The sequence below is a fragment of the Lepisosteus platostomus genome, chromosome 14, assembly GCF_059453375.1.
Source record: "Lepisosteus platostomus isolate fLepPlt1 chromosome 14, fLepPlt1.hap1, whole genome shotgun sequence".
Taxonomy (NCBI): domain Eukaryota; kingdom Metazoa; phylum Chordata; class Actinopteri; order Semionotiformes; family Lepisosteidae; genus Lepisosteus; species Lepisosteus platostomus.
The window spans coordinates 34422835-34443765 of record NC_142624.1 but is presented as its reverse complement, the minus strand read 5'-3'; the positions used below and the strand labels follow the sequence as shown (position 1 = coordinate 34443765).

Sequence of the window (20931 nt, the reverse complement as noted above, 5' to 3'; positions counted from 1 at the left end):
CTGTAGCGGAAGCCTTTGACTTGTGTGATAAAAAGGGTGGAATGAAAAGTTTTTAGTTACACCACAACAGGAGACGGGGAAAAGAGCTATTTCTTGTTTAATACATGGTGATCCCTCGTTATACAAGGTTAATTCGTTCCTCGAAAATGTCTCTTAAAGTGAAAACTTGTATAATGGAAATTAAATTCCAATTACTTCCCGTGGTGTAATCTCAGATTGCTTCCAGAACTAAAATATATGCCCTTAATACAGCACAGAACAGTACCTAAGTATAAAACAATAACATGACTGGTTAATTATTTGGGTAACCTGCTTAAAGTCATCAGCTGATGCATAAACAGTGGCTAGGAATTCAATAACACATTTACAGTACAATAGTTATATCTTTACCGCTGTTAGCAAATGCACAAATATTAGTACTTAACACAAACAAACCTTTATGAATAAAAAGTTTTAATGTAATAATAATAAACAATGTAATAATAATAAACAATAGATTGCTCGTCCGGAAAGAGGATCCTTGCCAGTGCTTTACAAGAGCCCAGCTCGTAAGAGTGCAAACCTGCTCGTTCAGGGTAAAATCAGGCAGGAAGGACGGCATCTTGTATAAAAGAAAGGCGTGAAATACTTAAACATTTTTTTTACTATATACAGGTATTGTTTGACTCGGTATTTGTGAAGATTTTATTTGTTGTCCCTTGGGTCTTTCTTTTCATCTTTTCATTGAGAGGCCGAATGCAGTCTTCTGTATTTTTAACTCTTGTGTGCTCAAGGAAACTGGGCTGAATGGCCCTTTCTCTCCTTTTCTCTCTCTCTCTCTGCCTGCTATTTGCTCTGATTTCCATCCACAGCCACCACTTGTACCCACTCGTGCAGCTGAGCACCAGAGTGGGATGATGGGAGTGAGATGCCCCCTACAAGGGGACTAGAGCCGTGCCCCCGGAATTCGAACCTCCGGCCTCCCAGTTAGAAGCCCAGTGCCCCGACCACTCCTCCGCACTCCTCTGAGCACCGTGTGCGGGGCTGCGGTGTGGGCACGCTCGTTGACTGAACGCGCGTGGTGGGGAGACCGCTGCAGGTGGCGGGCGGGGTGGAGACGCGTGTGCCCGGGCCACATGAGGGGCAGGGCTCGTTGCAGACGGTGGGCAGTACCCGCAGGCTGCCCTTCCTGTCTAGTGCCGGCTGTGCTCACTCTGGGCCTCCTGTGGCTCTTCTGGGGGCAAACGTCTACACTCTCCTGTAAGCCGAGCGATTTGTCAGAGCTGCTTTCCCAGATGGTGATCATACATTTTATTAATTATTTGATATAGTGTTAACATGATATATTCTATAAAGTGTATATTTTATATAGTTTTAAAATGTTTTTATAGTCTTAAAAGTGCTATACAGGGAAAAAAAAACAGTTAAAAGAAAACGGTTAACAAAGATAGGAGACCATATCAGCACAAATAAATTAAGGTGTTGAGTCTGGATTTGAATGAAACTCATCAGAGAGTCACCTGCCCTATCCCTGGGGATAGGGTTCCAGAGCTCTCCCATGATAGCATAAGCCAGGTTGGGGGACAAAGAGGAAACTAGAGTCAAACGTGCAAAGGTTGAGAGGTAGGGAGTAGAAAGATAGTAAGTCAGACAGCTACTGAGAAGTTGAGAACGTCTTGATGCTGATCTCAAACCCGTGACCAGCAGTGGTTCCTTTAGGCCGGCGTGCATAGTGACTGCGTCTGTGAGCTGGGGCTTCGATCAGTGATGCACAGTTTGGGTTTCGCATCCATGCGTTAGAAACCATTAGACTGTTTTTGTGGTTTAAGCAAACTAAGAGGTTTCTCAAAAGCTTTTGGTTGTTTTTGTTTGGTGTTGTTGCCGTGCCGTGCCAAGTGCGCGGTGCGCTTTTCTGGAGGCTGTTGTTAAAAGGTTGAAGGTGGACAAGAGATTAGCAAGAGGTGCCACTCTGCACTTATGGAAAGTTAGACGTGAAAAATAACCTTTCAAACGCTGCTGGTGAATGGTATTTGCAGGTGGGGGGAAAAACGAGGATCATATTGTACACTAAAGTACAAAACTTTTTTAAAGCCAGAGAAGGTGGGCCTAGCAGTTCCCAGGCCTGTAGGAGGCGCTGTGCTGCACACCACCTGGCCTCCTCTCGGGTCCCGCCAGCTGAGCTCCTCCAGCAGCTGTCCTGCTGGTAACACCACATGAAAGGCACCCAAACCAAGCCGTGACCGTCATCGCAGTCAGAAGGGGGCTAATCGTTTTGGAGGTTGTGATTCTGTTACGGTTTGGGTCACTGACTAAGCACAGTTCCCCTCCTTTCTCTTGAGGTGTGGTTTTGTCTGAACTTTTTTCCCACCAAGATAAATACCAAGACCGGTTGGATTAAAACTGTACAGTGGTTTCTCTCTGCTCTGTAATTTTAAGGTGGTAGTGAACCTCCCCCATTTAACGTGTATGTACTCCACCGGCCTTCACCCAGGTACCCAGCCTAGGCAGAACTGAGGAGCTCGTTTTGTAATGATCCTGAATCATGACGTCCTGTTCAGGTTTAGACTCTGGCTTTTATCTGTGATGTGCTGTCATCCGTATGAAAGGCAGAGCAAGGAGAGGTCCAGGCGTGCACCGCGCTTCCTCTCTGGTTCTTGAGCGGCCTGTGCTGGCCGAGTGCGACTCCTCATGCTTAAACACCTGAAATGGGCCGTTTCAGCTGAAAGCGGAGGCCACATGCCGATACGGTGCGCCCTGGCGTAGCCCTAGTCTGCGCTCTGATCCACTGGCGCAATGGCCTGGGGCGACGACAAGGGTGCTCTAGAATACACATGCAAAGACCCACGTTTTACTTTCTGTTGGTAGTAGTGACTCTGCGAATACGCTGTTCACTTTCTACCACTAGATTGTTGATGTGCACCTAAAATTGAATTGAGTTTAAGATTTCATGGAAGTGCTGCCCCACTCGGACTGACACCCTGGCTCAGCGAAACAGGTCCAGTCTGGTCTGTAGGCCAGCCAGGCGGCCTCCCCTCGTCTCCGGCCTGTCATCCGTCCTCCTTGGCTGGTTTGTCTGTTGTCTTACTGCGTACTGCAGGACGTTTCCCCTTTCCTCCGCAGAGGCTAGATCAGCCCCTCGCCTTCCTCGCACGCTCCCTCGCTCTTTTCTTCCTTCTCTCTCTCTCTCTCTCTCCCTCCGTCCGCCCCTCCTTCCTTGACCGCGCGGACGCGCCAGTCACTTGGCGTGAGAGGGGGCAGTCGCGGGCAATCCTGTTGTCTTACAATTTAATCGCTTTTTGCTAAACAAATAGTGCCGGCCTCCAGGGGGGCTGTCGGGGGGGATTAGGGGATGGGAGGGGTGTGCGTGCGTGCGGGAGGGGGGGCTGTCGGAGGGGGAGGCCGAAGGCAGGGGGAGCCGACGCTGTGGAGCAGGGCAGCGTGGGACAATGGCAGGTTATTACTGTAGCATTCCCCTGCGTGTCTCTGCTCCGCGGGCTTTGATTGAACACCCCCTGCCTCTGCCTGACACTCTCTGGCCCCAATTTGTCAGCCTCCACAAAGGAGGGATTTGTGCCTCCTCTATGGGCCCTATTGGGAAGGGCTCTTGCTGCATTAGCCCCCTATTCAAAGAGGGCCTGGTGGCCTTAATTATGGGACTTAAACACTAAATGGCTGAGGAATTTGGAAGCAAAGAAAACACAACTTTGAGAAGAAAGGAAAAGCCCCCCTAATCACCTTCATTCCTGTGAGCCCCACGCCCCCCCCCCCCCGTCCTCCCTCCTCGCGAGTGCCCCCCCCACCCCCCCACCCGCAGCCCTGGCCGCTGTCATTAGCCGCCGCGCAGTTTCCGCCTGCTCGACAGCCCCCGCCACGCCTCCCGCGCGTCTCCCACCTGCAGGCCGCCGCGTCCCCATCTCCACGCGAGGATCTGCCACAAAACGGGCACGGTCCACCATGGGAGCAGGCGCTGGGGACTGAATAAGAGCACGCCAGACCAGCCCGGTGGGCTCCATCGGTCTCGTCTCGGTCCGGGAAGGAGAGCCGTACGGGCCAGTCCCAGCATTCTCCGCTGCTCACCCCATCAGCAGGCGTCCTATCCGAAACATAGTGTCGTGGAAAACGGTACTGTCGTGCTAAGAGCATGGTCATGCATAGACCTACGCTAAGGCATGACAATCAACCACAGGAAGCGCAAATCCGTGGAGTACAAACAGCATAGCCATCGCAGTGCTGCTGCAGGAATCCAGAGCGAACTCGCCGTTGCAAACTCCTGCGGGTTTATGGGGTGAGGGCTCTGCACTCATAACTGCACCCTTGTGGGTCCAGATCCCAGGGGGCCACCTGCTGACTCAGGCTGCTTCCGTTAAGTGCCCAGGGGTAGAAATGGGTCCAAACACGAGTCGCAGGACAGACCAGTCCGGCTGGCTGTGTAGGCCTCTTTAAGTCATGGCCGTGGGAAGGGGGTTTGATTGATCACTCAAGTGGGGCTCAGGTGGAATGAGAGCCCAGCTGAGTCGGTGTTCCTCAAGGGCCAGGCTGGGCGACCGCCCCACGGTCAGCACAGTCTCCGCGGTAGCAACTCTCGAACGTTATCGGAAAGCAGGGGGCTGCCGATCCTGTAGGAATCGGGCCGGGCCGGCGGCTGCCGGACTCGCGCTGCGCCGCGTGCTGTCCGCCCTCCCGTCCTCGCCCGCCCCGAACCGCACGGCCCGGGGGGGGGGAGCAGAGGGGTGGAAGACAGGTTTACAGGCGCTGGTTGGCACCTGAGCTCGCGGGGAGGAGGACAGGTCGGTACAGGTGTGGGAGCCACTGTAATTGCGGGCGCCCGGCCCCGCGTCTGATCCGTCGGCTTTTAAGTCTGGGATGGGAGCGATGGGCCGTCATTCCCACGTAGCCGCGGCGACCCGGTCGGACTGCATTCCGGGAGGGCGCACGTGCGAGGGTCACCCAGATGCAAGGTGCGCGGTTTCGCACGCCACCACATCAATGGCGAGTCGCGGCGGCAGGGGATCTGGGCAGGGCAGAGCACGGGGGGGTCGGCAGGCGGGGGCGCCGTGCACATCAAAGGTGTGCTGGCTCCCCTCCCCCCGGGGCTGCACAGGCTGCCTCCTTACAGTCCGCGGCTCAATGCGCTGCTCGCCGCGCACCGCTTTGAATGGGACTTCAAAGGGAAGCCTTCTTCTCTCTCTCTCTTTTTTTTTTTTTTTTAAAGTTTCTTCTTTTTGTCCGCTCTGTGTAAATAAAACGGCCAGTTTAAAGCGTCGCAGATTATAATACACCTCGGGGAAAAGACATAACTGTGCCATCGTACGTTTAATTGACCCATTCAGCGCGCAGGAGAATGGGAACAGTCCGTCCGGAGCCGCCCTGGCCCCCCCGTGTCCCGCGCTATTGTTCGGCGGGCTCCTCCGCTCGGCGCTGCGGCGGCTGTGAAGGAGAGGCGGTGGAGGACCGTGGGCCCGGGCAGGGAGGCGCTTTCCCACTGCGCCGTGGCCCCCGGGGCTCTGGCCAGGGCGCCCTCGGCCCGGAAACGACGTGTCCGTGCGCCTGCAGACGAGGGCGAGGCAGGGGGACTGACCGGAGGGAGCTCTGAAAGGTGAACTCTGTGCTGGAGGGCTCTCCCCGGCGAGCGCTCGCAGGCCTTCCTGTGTCTTTCACCAGCACGCGTTCCCACGCTGCTGCACGGCGCGGTCGGCGCTAGCGGGGCCCTGCTCGCCCTTATTCCAAGTGGCGACTCCAGCTTCTCCGTTTCTCTCTTCACGCCCTCCCTCCCTCCCTCTCCCTGCCCCGGCACGAGGACCACCAGCCTTCTAACCCTCGTGGTATCACCAGGTCGCGGGGGTGGTGATGGCGCACCAGCGCAGGGGACGGAGGCTTTCTGGGATGCCCTGCTCTTGGAGGCAGGCTTGTTCCCAGAAGTGAGCTGGCAGGCTGCTGAGCTCCAAGCCCTCCTAATCCCCTGAGGCTTCTCGGTAACAGGGAGGGGAGGCAGGGCAGGGCAGGCCAGCTCTTCCCTGTGTGCCAGTGTCCATCCGGCAGGGTGCAGCAGGGGGAGGGGAACAGCCGGAGCCAGGTTGTGGCTTTAGAGCTCTAATGCATGGGAGGGGGATCAAAACAGCCTCGTAGGAAAATTCAACAGAGAAATTCCTCCTCGGTGACATGTAAACAAAGGGGAAGTCAATTTCGATGAGTGAATGGCAACCAGCGTCTATTTTCAGACGCGGGGTGGTTTTGATTGCCAAGCGTGCTCTCGGGGAAATTACAGGGCGACTCTGACACGGGACATTAAGTGCAGGTTGTCTGTGGCCGGGGCGCGCTGGCGCTGTATAATTTGATAATCTCTCGGGATGCTCAGACACGGCCACAGACTTTTTATATCCCGGGCCTCGGGCACGCTGCAGCCTGCTCGCGCTCTGCGGGCTAGAGCGAATGTTTACACAGAGCCTGCGCTGGCACCGCGTGCTGCGCGGGCCTGCCGCCGAGCCGGACCCGCTCCAGGAACCCGCCCCCCGTCACTGCCGGTTTCATCCAGCGGGGCGCTGCGGAGTGCCGATGTTTCTCGGCTTTGAGCGCCGGCAAGCTCTCCTGGTTTAAAACAGCTGCACCCGCCAGCTGTGCATCGTGCTGGGCTGCTCTTTCCTTTCGTTCTCGGGCTGGAAGTCCGCAAGCAGGGTTTGGAGCTGCTGGGGCCGGGCTGCCGCCTGAGTGAGCAGTAGGATGTGATTGCTGGCAGCTCAGCCCCTCTGCGTGCAGGTACCCCTGTGCGCCGAGGGGGTCAGGAGTCCTTCCAAAATGAACCTGAGCATCCATATCGACCTGAAAGCAACGACATCAGTCGGTTTCGTGCTACTGAAAGCAGTGGATATCGATTCTTTTGCCCCCCCGCCTGTCTTCTGTGTCCCTGCCTCCACACTCTCTGCGCTCAGAAGAGGGCCATCCATGCAGGTGAGGTGGGGCTTGTCTCTTTCTCTCCCTTCTCTCTGGGCAGCGCGCCCCGCGCGACAAGGGCCCTCCAGGCGCACATGAAAGGATGCCGCCGGCGTGAGGGGCTCCTGAAAACGTCCGCGCTCCGCCGAGAGGAGCACCCAAAGGGCCCTGCTCCAGTCCTGAGCAGCCTTTGTGTTTCTCCCCTCTCTTTTTTTTCCCCCCATCTTCTTTACTTTATTTCTCCTCCTTATGACTCATTCCTTACTCCTTGCATGTGCTGTGTCTGCCAACCCAGTCGCTGAAGGAGAAAGAAGGCTAAGCAACATTCTTCTGTCTTTCCCCCCCTCTGCCTGGCCCAGCTGGTCTTCAGGCCGTGTCCGGGAGGAGCGAGCAGGCCCGGGCGAGGGCTGTCCCGGTCACAGGACGGTCTTCACACAGCTCTGCCCCCGGCGCCACGGCGGGGGAGACGCACAGCCCTCCTTCGGCTGCTGCCGATCGCTTCCATTCCCAGCAGCCCCTGCCGAGGCTGTGCTGCAGTTGGCACTCTCTCTCCTCGCGCTTAACAGATACGTTGACGTTACATCCTCGGAGACCGCTGTGGGGACCGGTCTCAGCTGTGCGCGTGAAACTGTTTTAAGTGCCGATGTTGGGGAAACGCCTCTTTTCATACGTTCCCTTTCGCTGGTAGGCAACGGTTCCGAACAGCAGTAAGCGTTCGGGACGCGAGAGTCGTCGTTTTCTAACACTGGGGATGACGAATCTCGGGAGGCTCGCACATGTGTATTGAAAGTTTCTTGGGCGTAGGAAGTATCACAAAAGCCCAGTTTATGATCTACTTTATTTCTGATGTCCAGCGTGCACAAAAAGGAATGTAAGTAAGGAACAGAGTAATCCAGTGTATTGCTGTGCTGCTTGCCTGAGTCGATTATTCCCAACTCCACACCTTGAAGATCAGCAACACACCGGTTTTCTGAATCTCTTTATACCCTCATCAGCTTGAGACTTGAACATGAGGAACACGATTGGTCCATTTAGGGCTCTCCATAGGTCTCTATCTGTTTACGATTCCAAGATACCAGTAACATTTGCTAGGTATTGAACGCCGAGGACAAGGATTGAATTGAGATCATTTAAGGGGAACCGTAAGCACCTGTCCTGGCTACTGTCTCTAATGATTCCTTCTCTACTGGGTTCTGAAGATCACAAGGAGCCGTCTGAATGGATTACCTTCCAGTATGGCCGTCCACTCATGGACCCGCCCTGGACACTTTAGAGAGTGGACATCCCTACTGCGAGGGCAGCCTCTGTGGTTGTACTGTTGTGTTTCTGCATATGACTCTTTCAGTCCTTCCAGTTGAAGTTCGTTTTCTGATAATGATCTGCGAAGGGTGTAGATACTGCGTTCTGAAGCTTTTTATCCAGCCCTGATCTGTTCCGCTGCTGTGAAGTTTTAAGACGTTACATAATACGAGGGGAGCCCCGAGTGTCGGAAGCCTGTTTTGATCTGTCATGCGCGGGTACTTATTCTGAGTGGCGCTTCGAGAGAGTTCTGTCAGGTTTCACAGATAAGGAGCTGTGCTGCGCTCAGTGGTATGTTTGCTTTGTTGGGTGTTAGTGATGTGCCACGCTCCTGTTTCTGCGCATTGACAACGGCAGGCTTGTGTAATGAACCTGCTGCTTTTTCCGGAAAGGGACAGTGCTGCCACGTCGGGGGAGCACTTCAGAAACGGCTTTGTGTTTGTAGAGACTCTCTGTGCTTCTTACAGAAGCCTAACCTGGAGACTGCTTCAGAGCAAATGGGATCCTCTATCTGGAAGGTTTTTGAATTTTGTGTAGAATTTGTCAACTGTGTCTGTCAACTTTGGTGTTTCAGGATATGGATATATAACAAGGCAGGGGAAGATAAGCATAATGGGTAAATCCCACCTTCTTGTCAAATATTAAGGGGGTTCTTTAGAGACCAAATCCTGTGCTTTAATGCTTTATGACACACTGATAAATTTACAAAGAGAAGCTGGTAATGACATACTGTGTATGTTCATTCTAGCTCATGTTTAGCCTGTTCTGGTTTGCTTTTTTTTAAATCAAATTTAATCTGAATCTTCAGTTTTCCATATTAAAATGATTCATTATCTGTTACCGGGTGATCCTATTCCATGCAGTTAGCTCTGCTGCCTCTCAGGACTTGATTCTTGTGTTCGATTCAGGTACCCTCTGTGTGTTGATGATGTACACTCTGTGTGCAGTATGCGTGTTCACCCCATGTTGGCATTGGGATTCCTTCCACCTTCCAAAGGCACGCTGGCTGGGTTCATAGGCATCTCTACATTTGTGCTTATGTGGGAGAGCCCCGCACTGAACTGGCGTCTCATCCTGGGTTGTAGCCCTGCCTTGTGCCCTCTGCCTCCAGGATCAGCTCTGGAATCCTGAGACCCTTCCCAGGAGTTTAGTGGCTTCCTGCTACTGCGTGGAGAGATGGGCAGACCCATTACCACAAAGGTTCTGACAATCCAGCGGCGGTCTAGGTGTTTTGTGCTATAAACTGGTCTTTCAGAAAATCAAGATCAAAGGTTTTGATCATAATGGGTCTCTTCTTTGCGTGTTTGCATTTGCCATTAGCTCCAGCTGCTGATGTGTTGGGGGTGTGTGTTGCAGGATGCCAGAGACCTGTGGGCCTGTCTCGAGGGAAGGCCAAGGTGTGCTACTACAGCGGCTGGTACTACTGCCAGAGCTGCCATGAGGACAGCCTCTTCCTCATCCCTGCCCGGCTGCTGCACAACTGGGACACCAGCAAACACAAGGTACACACAGTTCCTCTGCCTCCTGCCTACCCCCCCCACAAGAGTCCCCACAAGGGACTGGACTTTGTGGGGCACATGATGTTCTTCTGAAGCACGCTCATAAACCCTGAGCTTGTGTCCATCCATCCATCCAATCCATCTGGTACTGGAGAACTCTGTCTGTCACAGTGATGATACCAAACCCCTCTCTCGCCCAGCGTCACTGTCTGTCACAGTGATGATGCCCAACCCCTCTGTCACCCAGCGTCACTGTCTGTCACAGTGATGATGCCCAACCCCTTTCTCGCCCAGCATCACTGTCTGTCATAGTGATGATCCCAAACCCCTCTCTCGCCCAGTGTCACTGTCTGTCACAGTGATGATCCCCAACCCCTCTCTCGCCCAGCGTCACTGTCTGTCACAGTGATGATGCCCAACCCCTCTCTCACCCAGCGTCACTGTCACAGTGATGATCCCAAACCCTTCTCTCACCCAGCGTCACTGTCTGTCACAGTGATGATCCCCAACCCCTCTCTCGCTCAGCGTCACTGTCTGTCACAGTGATGATCCAAAACCCCTCTCTCGCCCAGCGTCACTGTCTGTCACAGTGATGATGCCCAACCCCTCTCTCACTCAGCGTCACTGTCTGTCACAGTGATGATGCCCAACCCCTCTGTCGCCCAGCGTCACTGTCACAGTGATGATGCCCAACCCCTCTCTCGCCCAGCGTCGCTGTCTGTCACAGTGATGATGCCCAACCCCTCTCTCGCCCAGCGTCACTGTCACAGTGATGATCCCCAACCCCTCTCTCGCCCAGTGTCACTGTCTGTCACAGTGATGATGCCCAACCCCTCTCTCACTCAGCCTCAGTGTCTGTCACAGTGATGATCCCAAACCCCTCTCTCACCCAGCGTCACTGTCTGTCACAGTGATGATCCCAAACCCCTCTCTCGCCCAGCGTCACTGTCTGTCACAGTGATGATCCCAAACCCTTGTCTCACCCAGCGTCACTGTCTGTCACAGTGATAATTCCTCTGTCCTTGCCCCAGGTGTCTAAGCAAGCCAAGGAGTTCCTGGAGTTTGTGTACGAGGAGCCCCTGCTGGACATCCAGCAGCTGAACCCATGCCTGTACGAGCACTGTGAGCCGCTGGCTGCCGTGCTGCGCCTCCGCCAGCAGCTGCAGTCTCTACGCGCGTACCTGTTCAGCTGCCGCGCCACTGTGGCCGAGGACCTGCGACGCCGGTGAGTCACAGTGGAGGGGTGGGGGTGAGGGATAGGCCGTGTTCAGATACGTGCCCCTGAGCTGCGTTCACTCCTGTTCTCTTTCTCTAGAAAGACAACAGGCCCATGGATGGTTTAAGCAATAACACTGAATTTCAGGCCCTTCCAGCGCAGGATCCTTATTAGCTGATGGTTATTTTGCCTATGAGGTTGCAATTCAGCAGCTGTCTGTTTCCAAGTCTCACGCTGGACTGCAGCACGCCAGACTTCCAGAGCACTCGTGCGAGGTTCCTCACGGGCTGGGCACACGGCTCCTTATGGTTCGCAGCAGGCTTTGTCCAAACGGCCCGCTCAGGTTAAGTGAAAACCCTATGTGCCGCCCTCCTAAACCGGATATGGAGAAGCTTCAGCACCACGCAGGCAGCTGGGCAGCTAGTGTCGCCCGTCCTTCTGCCTGCTCCAGACAGCTGTGAGCATGGGAACGAAAGGAGCTCTAAACGCAGAAAGTGTCAGACGTCCAGCTTTCAGGGGCCACAGAGATTCTGTATTTTGCTCCACGCTGCCCAGTCAATTTACTTAGCAGACCTCCCATCTTCCTATGGTCTCCAGCAGGTAGGGCGTTGAAGAGAGCCGGACGACATGGAGGAGCTGCTGCCCCGGGGTGGGGGGGGCGTGGGGAGAGCGAAGGCACGCTCATCTGCTGAGGGCTCAGAAGCACTCCGTTCACTCCGTCGGTCTGCTGGCCAAGCGGAAGTGACGGTTGCCGCCATTGTTTCTGTCTGGAGGTTTTTGCCCAGACAGTCCGGCCGTTCCTTCATCGCGCTCATCCCGCGGGTGGCCCGCCTCATGGCGGAACAGTCTCCTCTGTTTGAGAGAGACTGCCGGAGCGGCGCGTTGCTGGTGTCGCTTCGGAAAGCGCGCGTCAGATCGCCTTTGCTCCCTACGGGTATGGAACGGAAAATCGGGGCCGCGGTGATTTATTATTAACGTTAACTAGGACCCGACGTATTATTCACGGCACCTCGCGTGTAAATCGCGCTGTTGTGGGCATTCGGATCATGCTCCCCGCCGTCCTGCAGGTGCTGAGTCATTGGCAGCACTCAATAAAATCGTCTTCATCAGCTTCCAGCGCCATTAAGGTAGTCGCTGTCAGATGGCTCTAATGGGCTCATCTGAAACCTTTTTTCTGCTCTCGTCCCCATTTAGGCTGTGTCGGTGGGCGACGCGCCCCACTAAGGACCGCTCGGTCCGCCGTGCGTCTCCGCGGCGCACGGCCTCCCACTCTGCCGGGCTTCGATTGTTCCTAAATGGGGAAACCTGGTGACGCAGACAGGATGTCTTATTTTAAAGATGAAAGGCAGGAGAGGGAGGGCTGCCTTCTGTTGGCTTGTGAGGCGAGGAGGGGCTGTGTCAGAGCGGAGAGAGAATAACAGAGGGACAGTAAAGCAGTCCGGGGGGGGGGGGTGAGGATGAGGATGGGGAAGGGGGAGATATCGAAACTGGACTGAGGTCTTTATGTGCTTTTTCTGGCTTTAGGTTTGCATCTAGGCCAGCTGCTAAGTTAAACACAATACTGTTGCTCACACAGCTGGCACACAGTATAGCTCTGGGGGGGGGGGAAACACCAAGCACAGAAAGGAGAACGCACAAACACACACGTCTGCGTACCCTGCCGCATCTGAAACTGATGCTTCCGAAGACGGCTGTTACTCTACTGCTACTTCAGAGATCATGTGGTAGAAATGGACTGCTCAGTTTTGCTAGAATTAATACAGTGGGAGCTTCTCACGTGACTTGGACCCGCGATTGAGTACATTGCTGAGGGACTCTATTGTGACGTCTGCTGACCTGAATCAACGTTACCACCATGTAAAAACTGCAGAGTCAACTTGACAGGGGCGCGTGAGTGGCACTGATGCTATTGCATTGCGTGATGGGTATACAGAGCTCAGAGTTCGACCCGCCGGTTCAGATCAAACCTGTCATGACAGCGCCACAGGAGCATGCTGTGAGTAAGTGTAAGAGAGTCACCCTTATTTTCCTCTCTCCCTTTTGAGCAGACAGTTCCTTGTCTCTGCGCTTCTTTGGTGCCATAGACCCGCTAAAGCAGAGGCCTTCTACATGGGGTTCCTGTTTCTGTACATTACTACCTCGTGCTGGGAGAGCAGCTCTTATTACACTTTGTTGTCACGAAGAAATCCGAACGATTGACAGCAGGGCAGTGCGGTTGTACTTGTTGGTGAACAAGAGATTAAATAAGTGCTTACTGCCGTGCCAGTGTCTTTTAATAATCATTTGAAAGGATTTTTTCAACATTGGGACCTACTGGAGTACACATTAATTTTTGGTGAAGTCTGTTTGTATGTTGATTTTCCCATTGCTTTTGATATATATTAGCGATACCGATCAATCAAATGAGCTAGTTTGTCTATGCAGGCATATTATTCGGGATGATGGGGGCTCTTCTGTGCAATATGGCTGTAATCTGCACCCCTGTATAACATTTACCTTTCATTACTCCTATCCCAAAGTACTTTATTGTGCAGCCCAATAAGATTAAATCTTACAAAAAGCCACAGGAAAATTAGAGAGAAACTGAGCCACAGTTGGGGTCTCTAATATCCCCTAGAAGCTGTTGTGTAGCCCGAAGTTAGTGCATTGCCTCTGAATGCTGGATCACCCCTTCCCACAGGTGGCAGGTCTCTCTACCAGTGTGTACAACTCCTAGTCTGACCTCTGCTTTCAGTGCTTAAGAACACATTAACCATCAGACTTACACAGTAGGCCTATGGTGTGCTGTGTTCCTGGTGTCATTTCTACTTTAGAGTTTCACCTGGGAGAGGTGGATTTTGGATTTGCAGAAACAGCATGTAAACAACAGGCATCATTAAAAGCTTTTGGCATCGTAGCTTGTAAAATAAAATCCTGCACAACAGAAATGTTTTGCAAAGTCTCTTGATGTTGCCGTTTGCTGCAAAACTTAGCAAAAATGCCTCATATCTATTTCAAGCTCATACAGCTGCCTTATCAGTGCCACGTTATCAATGAAGCAGTGGATTTAGCTTTATTACACTCACGCCAATCCCTCTGGAAAAATGCGCAAGTCTAGTATTTACTCTCCAGCCATTACAAAATAAGCACTAATGCTGTCTGTGTGCTTCAAACAGTAAACAATTAATGATTGTTAGGTCGCTAAAATATTACCCTTCCTATTAATCCAGCATGAAATCCGTCTATGCACTGATCCTGGTTTCTTGATCGTGGCTGAGTATATTTACACTTTGCAAGAGCAGGGTCATCTGGCGATCAGTGCAGCACAGTGTGAGTGTTAGTGTAGCTGTCAGAGCGGACCTCAGCCAGCATGATCTATAATCGCTGCGCTGAGCGCCTGGAGAATCCTGCTGCGTCGGGGCAGGGCTCCAGCGCCGGGGCTCTGGGCTGAGTGCCTGGCAGTGCACAGCAGGGCACATACCCCTCTTTCATCTGCCCCCTCGCAGCCAGTGAGACGGGCAGCACGCGTGCACTGCCAGAGCCTCTTGAAATAGCCTGGTGCGGTCACCAGCCCCTGGAGCTTAGCAAGACATACGAAAAGGCCGCGTAGTTGGTCGTCAACGCATAGCCTGCAAGAAAGAACCAAAACTTAATATCAGAGGTCCTTCATATCCAAAAGGCTGAAATTCCAGATCTTGGGAGGGAATGTTTTTGTGTTTGGCACAGTTGAGGAATTTTAGCCGGGTTCCGAGTGTTTATGTAACAGGGCTCAGCGAGTTAGAGTTACGGGCGGGAAACTCCTCCTGAAATCTAGACAGCGCAGGACTCTGCGCCGCGGTCTGTTGGTGCCGCGGAGTTGTCTGTGGTCTAGGAACCAGCGCTGTGCCTCCTCCCAGCGCCTTGAGCATCGGGGCTCGAATCCGGGCCGGGGCAGGGAGAGCTGTGCTCATTGCATTCGAGGAGAACTGGAGCGAGAGACTGCAGAGCCCGAGCTGTGAGAAGTGGCCCTGTCAGTGCAGCGCCGGGCTAGCTCCTGAGATGACTGGGGGCAGGGAAACAGCCAGGGTGGGGACTCTGGAGAGGCAGAGGGCTGCTCCGGAGCAGATCTGACCACGAGCACCGGATATGAGAGCCTGCAAAAGACGGAGCGAGTGCTGGAAAATGACTGGCTCTTCTGGGACGCGGAACTGCACAGGGGCTACACAATATCCTTATCGGAACGATCGGAGGAAACTTTTCAACTCAGTGTTGTCTGTCTGTCAGAACACTTTGGCCTTGCAGCTCAGTGTGTGTTTGTATTTGAAGCTATGAGCTTTTGTTAAATTCACGCCTAATTTGCCTATGCAACTCAGATGGAGAAACCCACTTTGTTTTTGCAGCGCTGTCTGTGTCAGCACTTGTCAAATTAATCTGTAATAAAGTTCTGCTCGCCTCATTAGGGCCTGGCTAATGAGTGCCAGGGCTGGACTTTGAATACACCACATGTGTGCCTGTGTGTTGGAGTCTTGCCATCCCCAGCTTCTAACGGTCACAATAAAGCAATCAAGGGCTGGGCTCCAGCCGTTGAGCCAAAGGCAGTTCATTGCCAAGGCAAACAGAGCTTGATGTCCCCCCCCCCTTCCCCCCAGCTCTTGATAAATAGGAGATGGTGCTCGAACGAAGACAGCCGCCTTCGCTGTGCTGTGTACAGGCGCGTCAGCGCAGCAGTCTGCAGGAAACAAGAGGAAGTCCAGTTTGCGTTTTGCTTTATTTTTAGTTGCTCGTGTGCGGCTCATTCCGGTTGGTTCCTGTGGCTCCCCTCGGTGGCTGCGGGGGGGGGGGGCAGCCGGCCTCTGCCGGCCTGGCTGCGGTTTCCCAGAGAGCCAGAGCCGAGAGAAAGGGCCTTTCCGTCGGGCAGGCAGGCTGGCAGACTCCCTCCTGATCCCCCGTCCAGTTTCCCTGAGGAAATCAGGGAAGGCCCCAGTTCACAGGGTCGTCGTTCCGTCTAGAAAACCGACTCGAAACGGTCAGCCCAAAGGTGCGGCGAGGCTTTATTTCATGTGCCTTAATATTCCATTGCTGCGCAGTCGCGTATGAATACATGCTGGGGGTGGAGACCTGGTGGCCATGAGCACTAATAACAGGTCCTCCACTACTGTACGTCCTGCACATCCGTGCGGAGAGAGGTGTAGTCCTGTAGGGCCTACTCAGAGTCCGAGGTGGAGAGGTCTTCCCATGTGCAGAGTAAATGGAAATAAAACGGGTTCTGGAACACAGGAAAGCATTTCTTGTGCTTCACATGAACTTAAAACCAATGTAGACATTCGCGAAGCTCAATCATACATACTTTAATGGCGCATTTATCATTAAAAAAAATTGACGTGAATTTGGACAACATGGGAATATGTTTCCAGGTCGCATTGATTCCCATGTTGGTTCTTTCAGGGGTGTCCACACCTGGGCCCCCTCGCTCTGACCCGTCCCAGGCCTCCGGGGCCGGACGGGAACCGGTCGGTTCTCACCGCCGCGGGGGGACAGCGAACCCCTCTTCCTCTCGCGTGGAGACCGGCAGACCAGTGTTGGTTTTAGAACGTGGGTCTGTGTTCCCTGGTGAGGTCTGCGGGGGTGCAACTCAGGCTGGACTGTGAAGGGTGCTTTATCAGCCAGAGAGGTAGGATACTACAGAAAAGCTGGCCCTACTTCACCCTTAACACTAATGAGGGAGAGTGCTTTTAAACGCCTATTTCGCAAGACTTTTTTTTGATTCAATTAAATTAACCCTCATTTTCAAAGGCAATTTTGGCCCGGCGGTTGCCGTGGTTACCTGCCGGGGCGCAGCTGGGTCGCGGCGGGTGCGTTACAGCGGAGAGCCGGAGAGGGGTGGCGCAGCATCTCCTCGTCCCAATGCGGGGTGCGGGGTGCGGGGGGGGGGGGGGGGCGTGGGGGCTGCACGAAGCCTTCGTGGAGGAGATAATACCAAGCCCGTTGCTCTTGCGGCTGCACGCCATCCAGTTCGAGAATCCGTGGTACTGGAGACTGCTCCGGTTCTGGTGTCGGACTTCCAGGGGGAGCAGGACGCGTGACCCAATTCGAGCCGCCTCGCCGGTCTAGAGCCAGTATTCGAGACCGCTCCGGCTCTGTCATCTGATTTGTAGCGGGTAGCAGGTGCATGCCGCAAGTAAAACATAAAACTTAACTAATGCTGGAGAAGACCTCGGCATCATGTGCCCAGGTTTCCAGTGGCTTATCCATATCTGAAGCATCGACTGCAAGACGCTTTGACTTCTTGTTAAATCTCGTACGGTCTGCAGGCCCAGGATGTTTATAGTGTTTTCATGTCGGTTGTTTTAACATGAGCAACACTTGGAAGTTGGAGTGCTTTGTTGTTTTGCTATCCGAACACTATGAAAACCTTAAAACAGGCTATCAGTTCTAATGATCTAATTGACTGCATAATGGTAATATATACTGTAACTTCGCTATGTGGTTTTACTCAAAACACTCACTTCATTAAGGTACAGTTAATTAACTGTAAAAGACCTTAAGTAGCTTCCTGCATATGTCTGAAAATGATTAGTTTGGCTGTTTTATTACTATTCAGGTTGGAAGTAGCAGGCGTCAGGAAGTGAGACTGGCACCCCTGCCTCAACACAATAAAGCACATCAGTCCTTTTTGTGCGTGGGACTGTTCCTTTCCTTCCCAAGCCTGACATTTGTCTGGTCTCTTCCAGGATTTTCCCTAGGGAGTATCTGCTCCAGCACATTCACCTGTATTCACTGGCGGACCTGCAACAGGTAAGACACCCGGCCACAGGTGCTGTTCTCAGTCTGCCTGCCCAGAGAACTGGCTCATGCCTCAGTTACACTGCGTTCTGGTTGCTTCTGCGATTGCGTTACCTAAAGCACAGAAGAGCTCTGAAGGTTCTTCCCTTTTGTTATCACTGTCATTATGTACAAGTCGTTATCACTGGTGCTTCCAGTGGTTCATCCCAAACAACTGCCGCCAACTGAGCACAAAAGCACTCTTTATAAAAAAAAATAGTTTTCTCAGCAGAAACGTTTCAGGAGCCTGCTCAGAACACAACGCAACCGCTAAAGAAACGGCGCGTACCTGTTGCATGACTCTCTCATCTCTTGTCTTTACCCAGTCTGCTGCTCACACCCTCCCCAAGTATCCCCTCTCTGTCTCTCATGCCTTCTCTTTCTCTCTCTCCGTTTCCTGCTCCCCTGCCCTGCTGCTGACCCACACAGACCTGTCCCAGTGGGGGGGGGGGGGGGTCTCCCCCCTCCTTCCCCCACCATTCACTCTCCTCTTCCCCAGCCTGGCCACTAATTACTCGCATTCAGGCTCGCCGGGCAGAGAACAAAGCCTGACAACTCCTCATTCATCGCCCCTCTGCCAGGACTCCAGAAACTGCCACAACACTTGCTTGCGTAAATCCGTCCCCCTGTCCGCGGAACGCCGTGCAGTATTAAAATGAGCACTCCCGAATGTAGCCAAATTGACCGGCTTCCCACGGTTCTTCCTTGCCCCTGTAATTTAAGTGGAGCCCTTCCCTGCTCAGTGCCATCGTTTCATGGTCTCTCAGCTCAGGCGGCCCATCAGAATAGGGCCGATCTCTACGTGTCTCATCATGGTGTCCTACACGAAGGTAGAATAAGAAATGCTGATATTTGGGACTTTATCCCCGAGTTGCGTGCTCTGCCCTGACCTGATGGGGCTTGAAATCGGTACATTTCTGAATGGTAAGGAGGCCTTGGGCAGTAGTGCATCGGGTCATTCACCGATATCGGTCATCGGTTAAGATATTGGCAGCAGTATTGGCACCTGCTTGCCTGATCGTGGCCGATCTTGGCAGCTCAGCAGTCCTGGGCCTGGTCCGTATTGGGACCTCCAAGAAACATCCGTGTTGCAGGTTTCCTTGCAAGTGTTCTTGGTGGACCAGTAGTTGATACTCTTCCTTTTGGACCAGAGCCCTTTTCGAAACCACTGCCTCCGTGTGGCATTCGGGAACACTGCTGTGAGATGGGTCCCCAGCCATTAAAGATCCCCTGGCACTTTTTGAATGAATAGGGATGTCAACCTCGGTGTCCTGGCCAGATTGCACTCTGGGCTTGTACCATTCCTCACTCCTCTACCTGATCTGCTGTGTAGCTGGTGCAGATTGGCTGCTGCTGGATGAAGAGGGCCCCTCCCATCATGAAGTGCTCCGAGATCCAATAGCAGCCTGAGCAGTCTCAGCTCTTCTTGTCTTCAGTGTGCCCAAGGCTATTGTAATTTTAGATCTTTGGAAGGTGTGAGCGTTTAGTTGAATTTTGTATGTGCATGCTCCAGGATGAACAGTGCTTTGGTGAAACAGAGGTGAATGATTGATCATGTGAACTGAGGAGTCCCTTGACAGTTGCACTTCAGACTTGCCAACTCGCCCCCAGAAAAGAAAAAACAACAGTCACTGCTTGATGAAAAGGGGGGAATTCAACTTCTGACAGACCTATGCGGCAACTTCACATACTCGCAGAGAGATGCTTCAAAAAGCAGATGCATTGCATCCCTGAATACATCCGCTCTCTCTCCCTGACACACTCGCACACAGGCATGCCTCAGGCTGGTAATCCTGTCAGAGGGAGGTCGTTATCAAAACACAGCTAACCTTCCCTTTATCTGTTTAATCCGTGGCCTTTCTGAGCAGTTTAATGGACGTGAGCACATTAGGACTGGAGTTAAGAGAGGGGAGGGAAGTGTAAAGTACTGGGTGTTAAACAGCGGGTTTACTGGCTTAAGTGTTTAACAACAAAGACGTGACAGGACAGGGGGGCTGTGCTCCTGTCGCAAGCGGCCCGGCTGCCGCAGCTGCTCTGGACCAAGAGAACTCCCGCCTCTGCAAGGCCTCTGAGATGGTTGCTTTAGAGTCCGTAGTCCTTCGGTCCTCGCCTGTCTTGCGTTTTCAGGACATGACTGGTTTCATGACCAGACAGCAGATTGCAGTCCTGCTCTTGCTGCTATTTGTATGTTATTAAGCCTGAATGTGTTGTTTGGTTCCGTCTCTCTGAATAAGCGCAATGTGTAGGAGTATAGAGAGAGTTGGAGCAGAAGGAGAGTACTGGAGGAGCATAGAGAGAGTTGGAGCAGAGGGAGAGTCCTGGAGGAGCATAGAGAGAGTTGGAGTAGAGGGAGAGTACTGGAGGAGCATTGAGAGAGTTGGAGCAGAGGGAGAGTACTGGAGGAGTATTGAGAGAGCTGGAGCAGAGGGAGAGTACTGGAGGAGCATTGAGAGAGTTGGAGCAGAGGGAGAGTACTGGAGGAGCATAGAGAGAGTTGGAGCAGAGGGAGAGTACTGGAGGAGTATAGAGAGAGTTGGAGCAGAGGGAGAGTACTGGAGGAGCATTGAGAGAGTTGGAGCAGAGGGAGAGTACTGGAGGAGCATTGAGAGAGTTGGAGCAGAGGGAGAGTACTGGAGGAGCATAGAGAGAGTTGGAGCAGAGGGAGAGTACTGAAGGAGCAGAGGGAGAGTACTGGAGGAGTATAGAGAGAGTTGGAGCAGAGGGAGAGTACTGGAGGAGCAGAGGGAGAGTACTGGAGGAGCATAGAGAGAGTTGGCGCAGAGGGAGAGTACTGGAGGAGCATAGAGAGAGTTGGAGCAGAGGGAGAGTACTGGAGGAGCATAGAGAGAGTTGGAGCAGAGGGAGAGTACTGAGAGAGTTGGAGCACCTAGCTTAGTAATATCCCCTCTTCCTGTGAGGATACTGCAGATCTCAGCTCTGGTCAAGAGCAGCTCTAGAGACATTATCTGCTTTCTGAAGGAGAACAGTCCCTAGTCTCCTCCTGTTCTTTAACCTCTCACCCCGATTCCCTCTCACCCTGTGTGATTCACGGTAAAAGCTGGAAAGCTGTTCAGGCTTAGGGATGATAGTTTTAAAGGATATATGCAAGAGCTGTTATATCAAACCAAATGTTGCATTGTTTTGATTTGTTTTCATAGCCTTAAGAGGCAATGGCTTGAAGAATGTGGATTATAAACATTAATTACAGCTGCTAGTGTTACCAGGGAGTGT

The 20931-nt window shown here is 53.0% G+C and overlaps 1 protein-coding gene across 4 annotated transcripts in view; it reads left to right on the top strand.

Moving 5' to 3' along the window:
• plekhm3 (pleckstrin homology domain containing M3) overlaps positions 1 to 20931 on the top strand; it is a 47530-nt gene that overhangs the window by 15615 nt on the left and 10984 nt on the right. For all 4 annotated transcript variants that reach the window (XR_015926326.1, XM_088605830.1, XM_088605831.1 and 1 more), the window contains exons 4-6: positions 9562 to 9707; positions 10736 to 10929; positions 17610 to 17673. Coding sequence is in view for 3 of the 4 variants with exons in the window: in XM_088605830.1 (XP_088461956.1) it covers positions 9562 to 9707; positions 10736 to 10929; positions 17610 to 17673 (404 nt within the window). In the remaining variant the exon portion in view is untranslated. The remainder of the gene's footprint in view (positions 1 to 9561; positions 9708 to 10735; positions 10930 to 17609; positions 17674 to 20931) is intronic.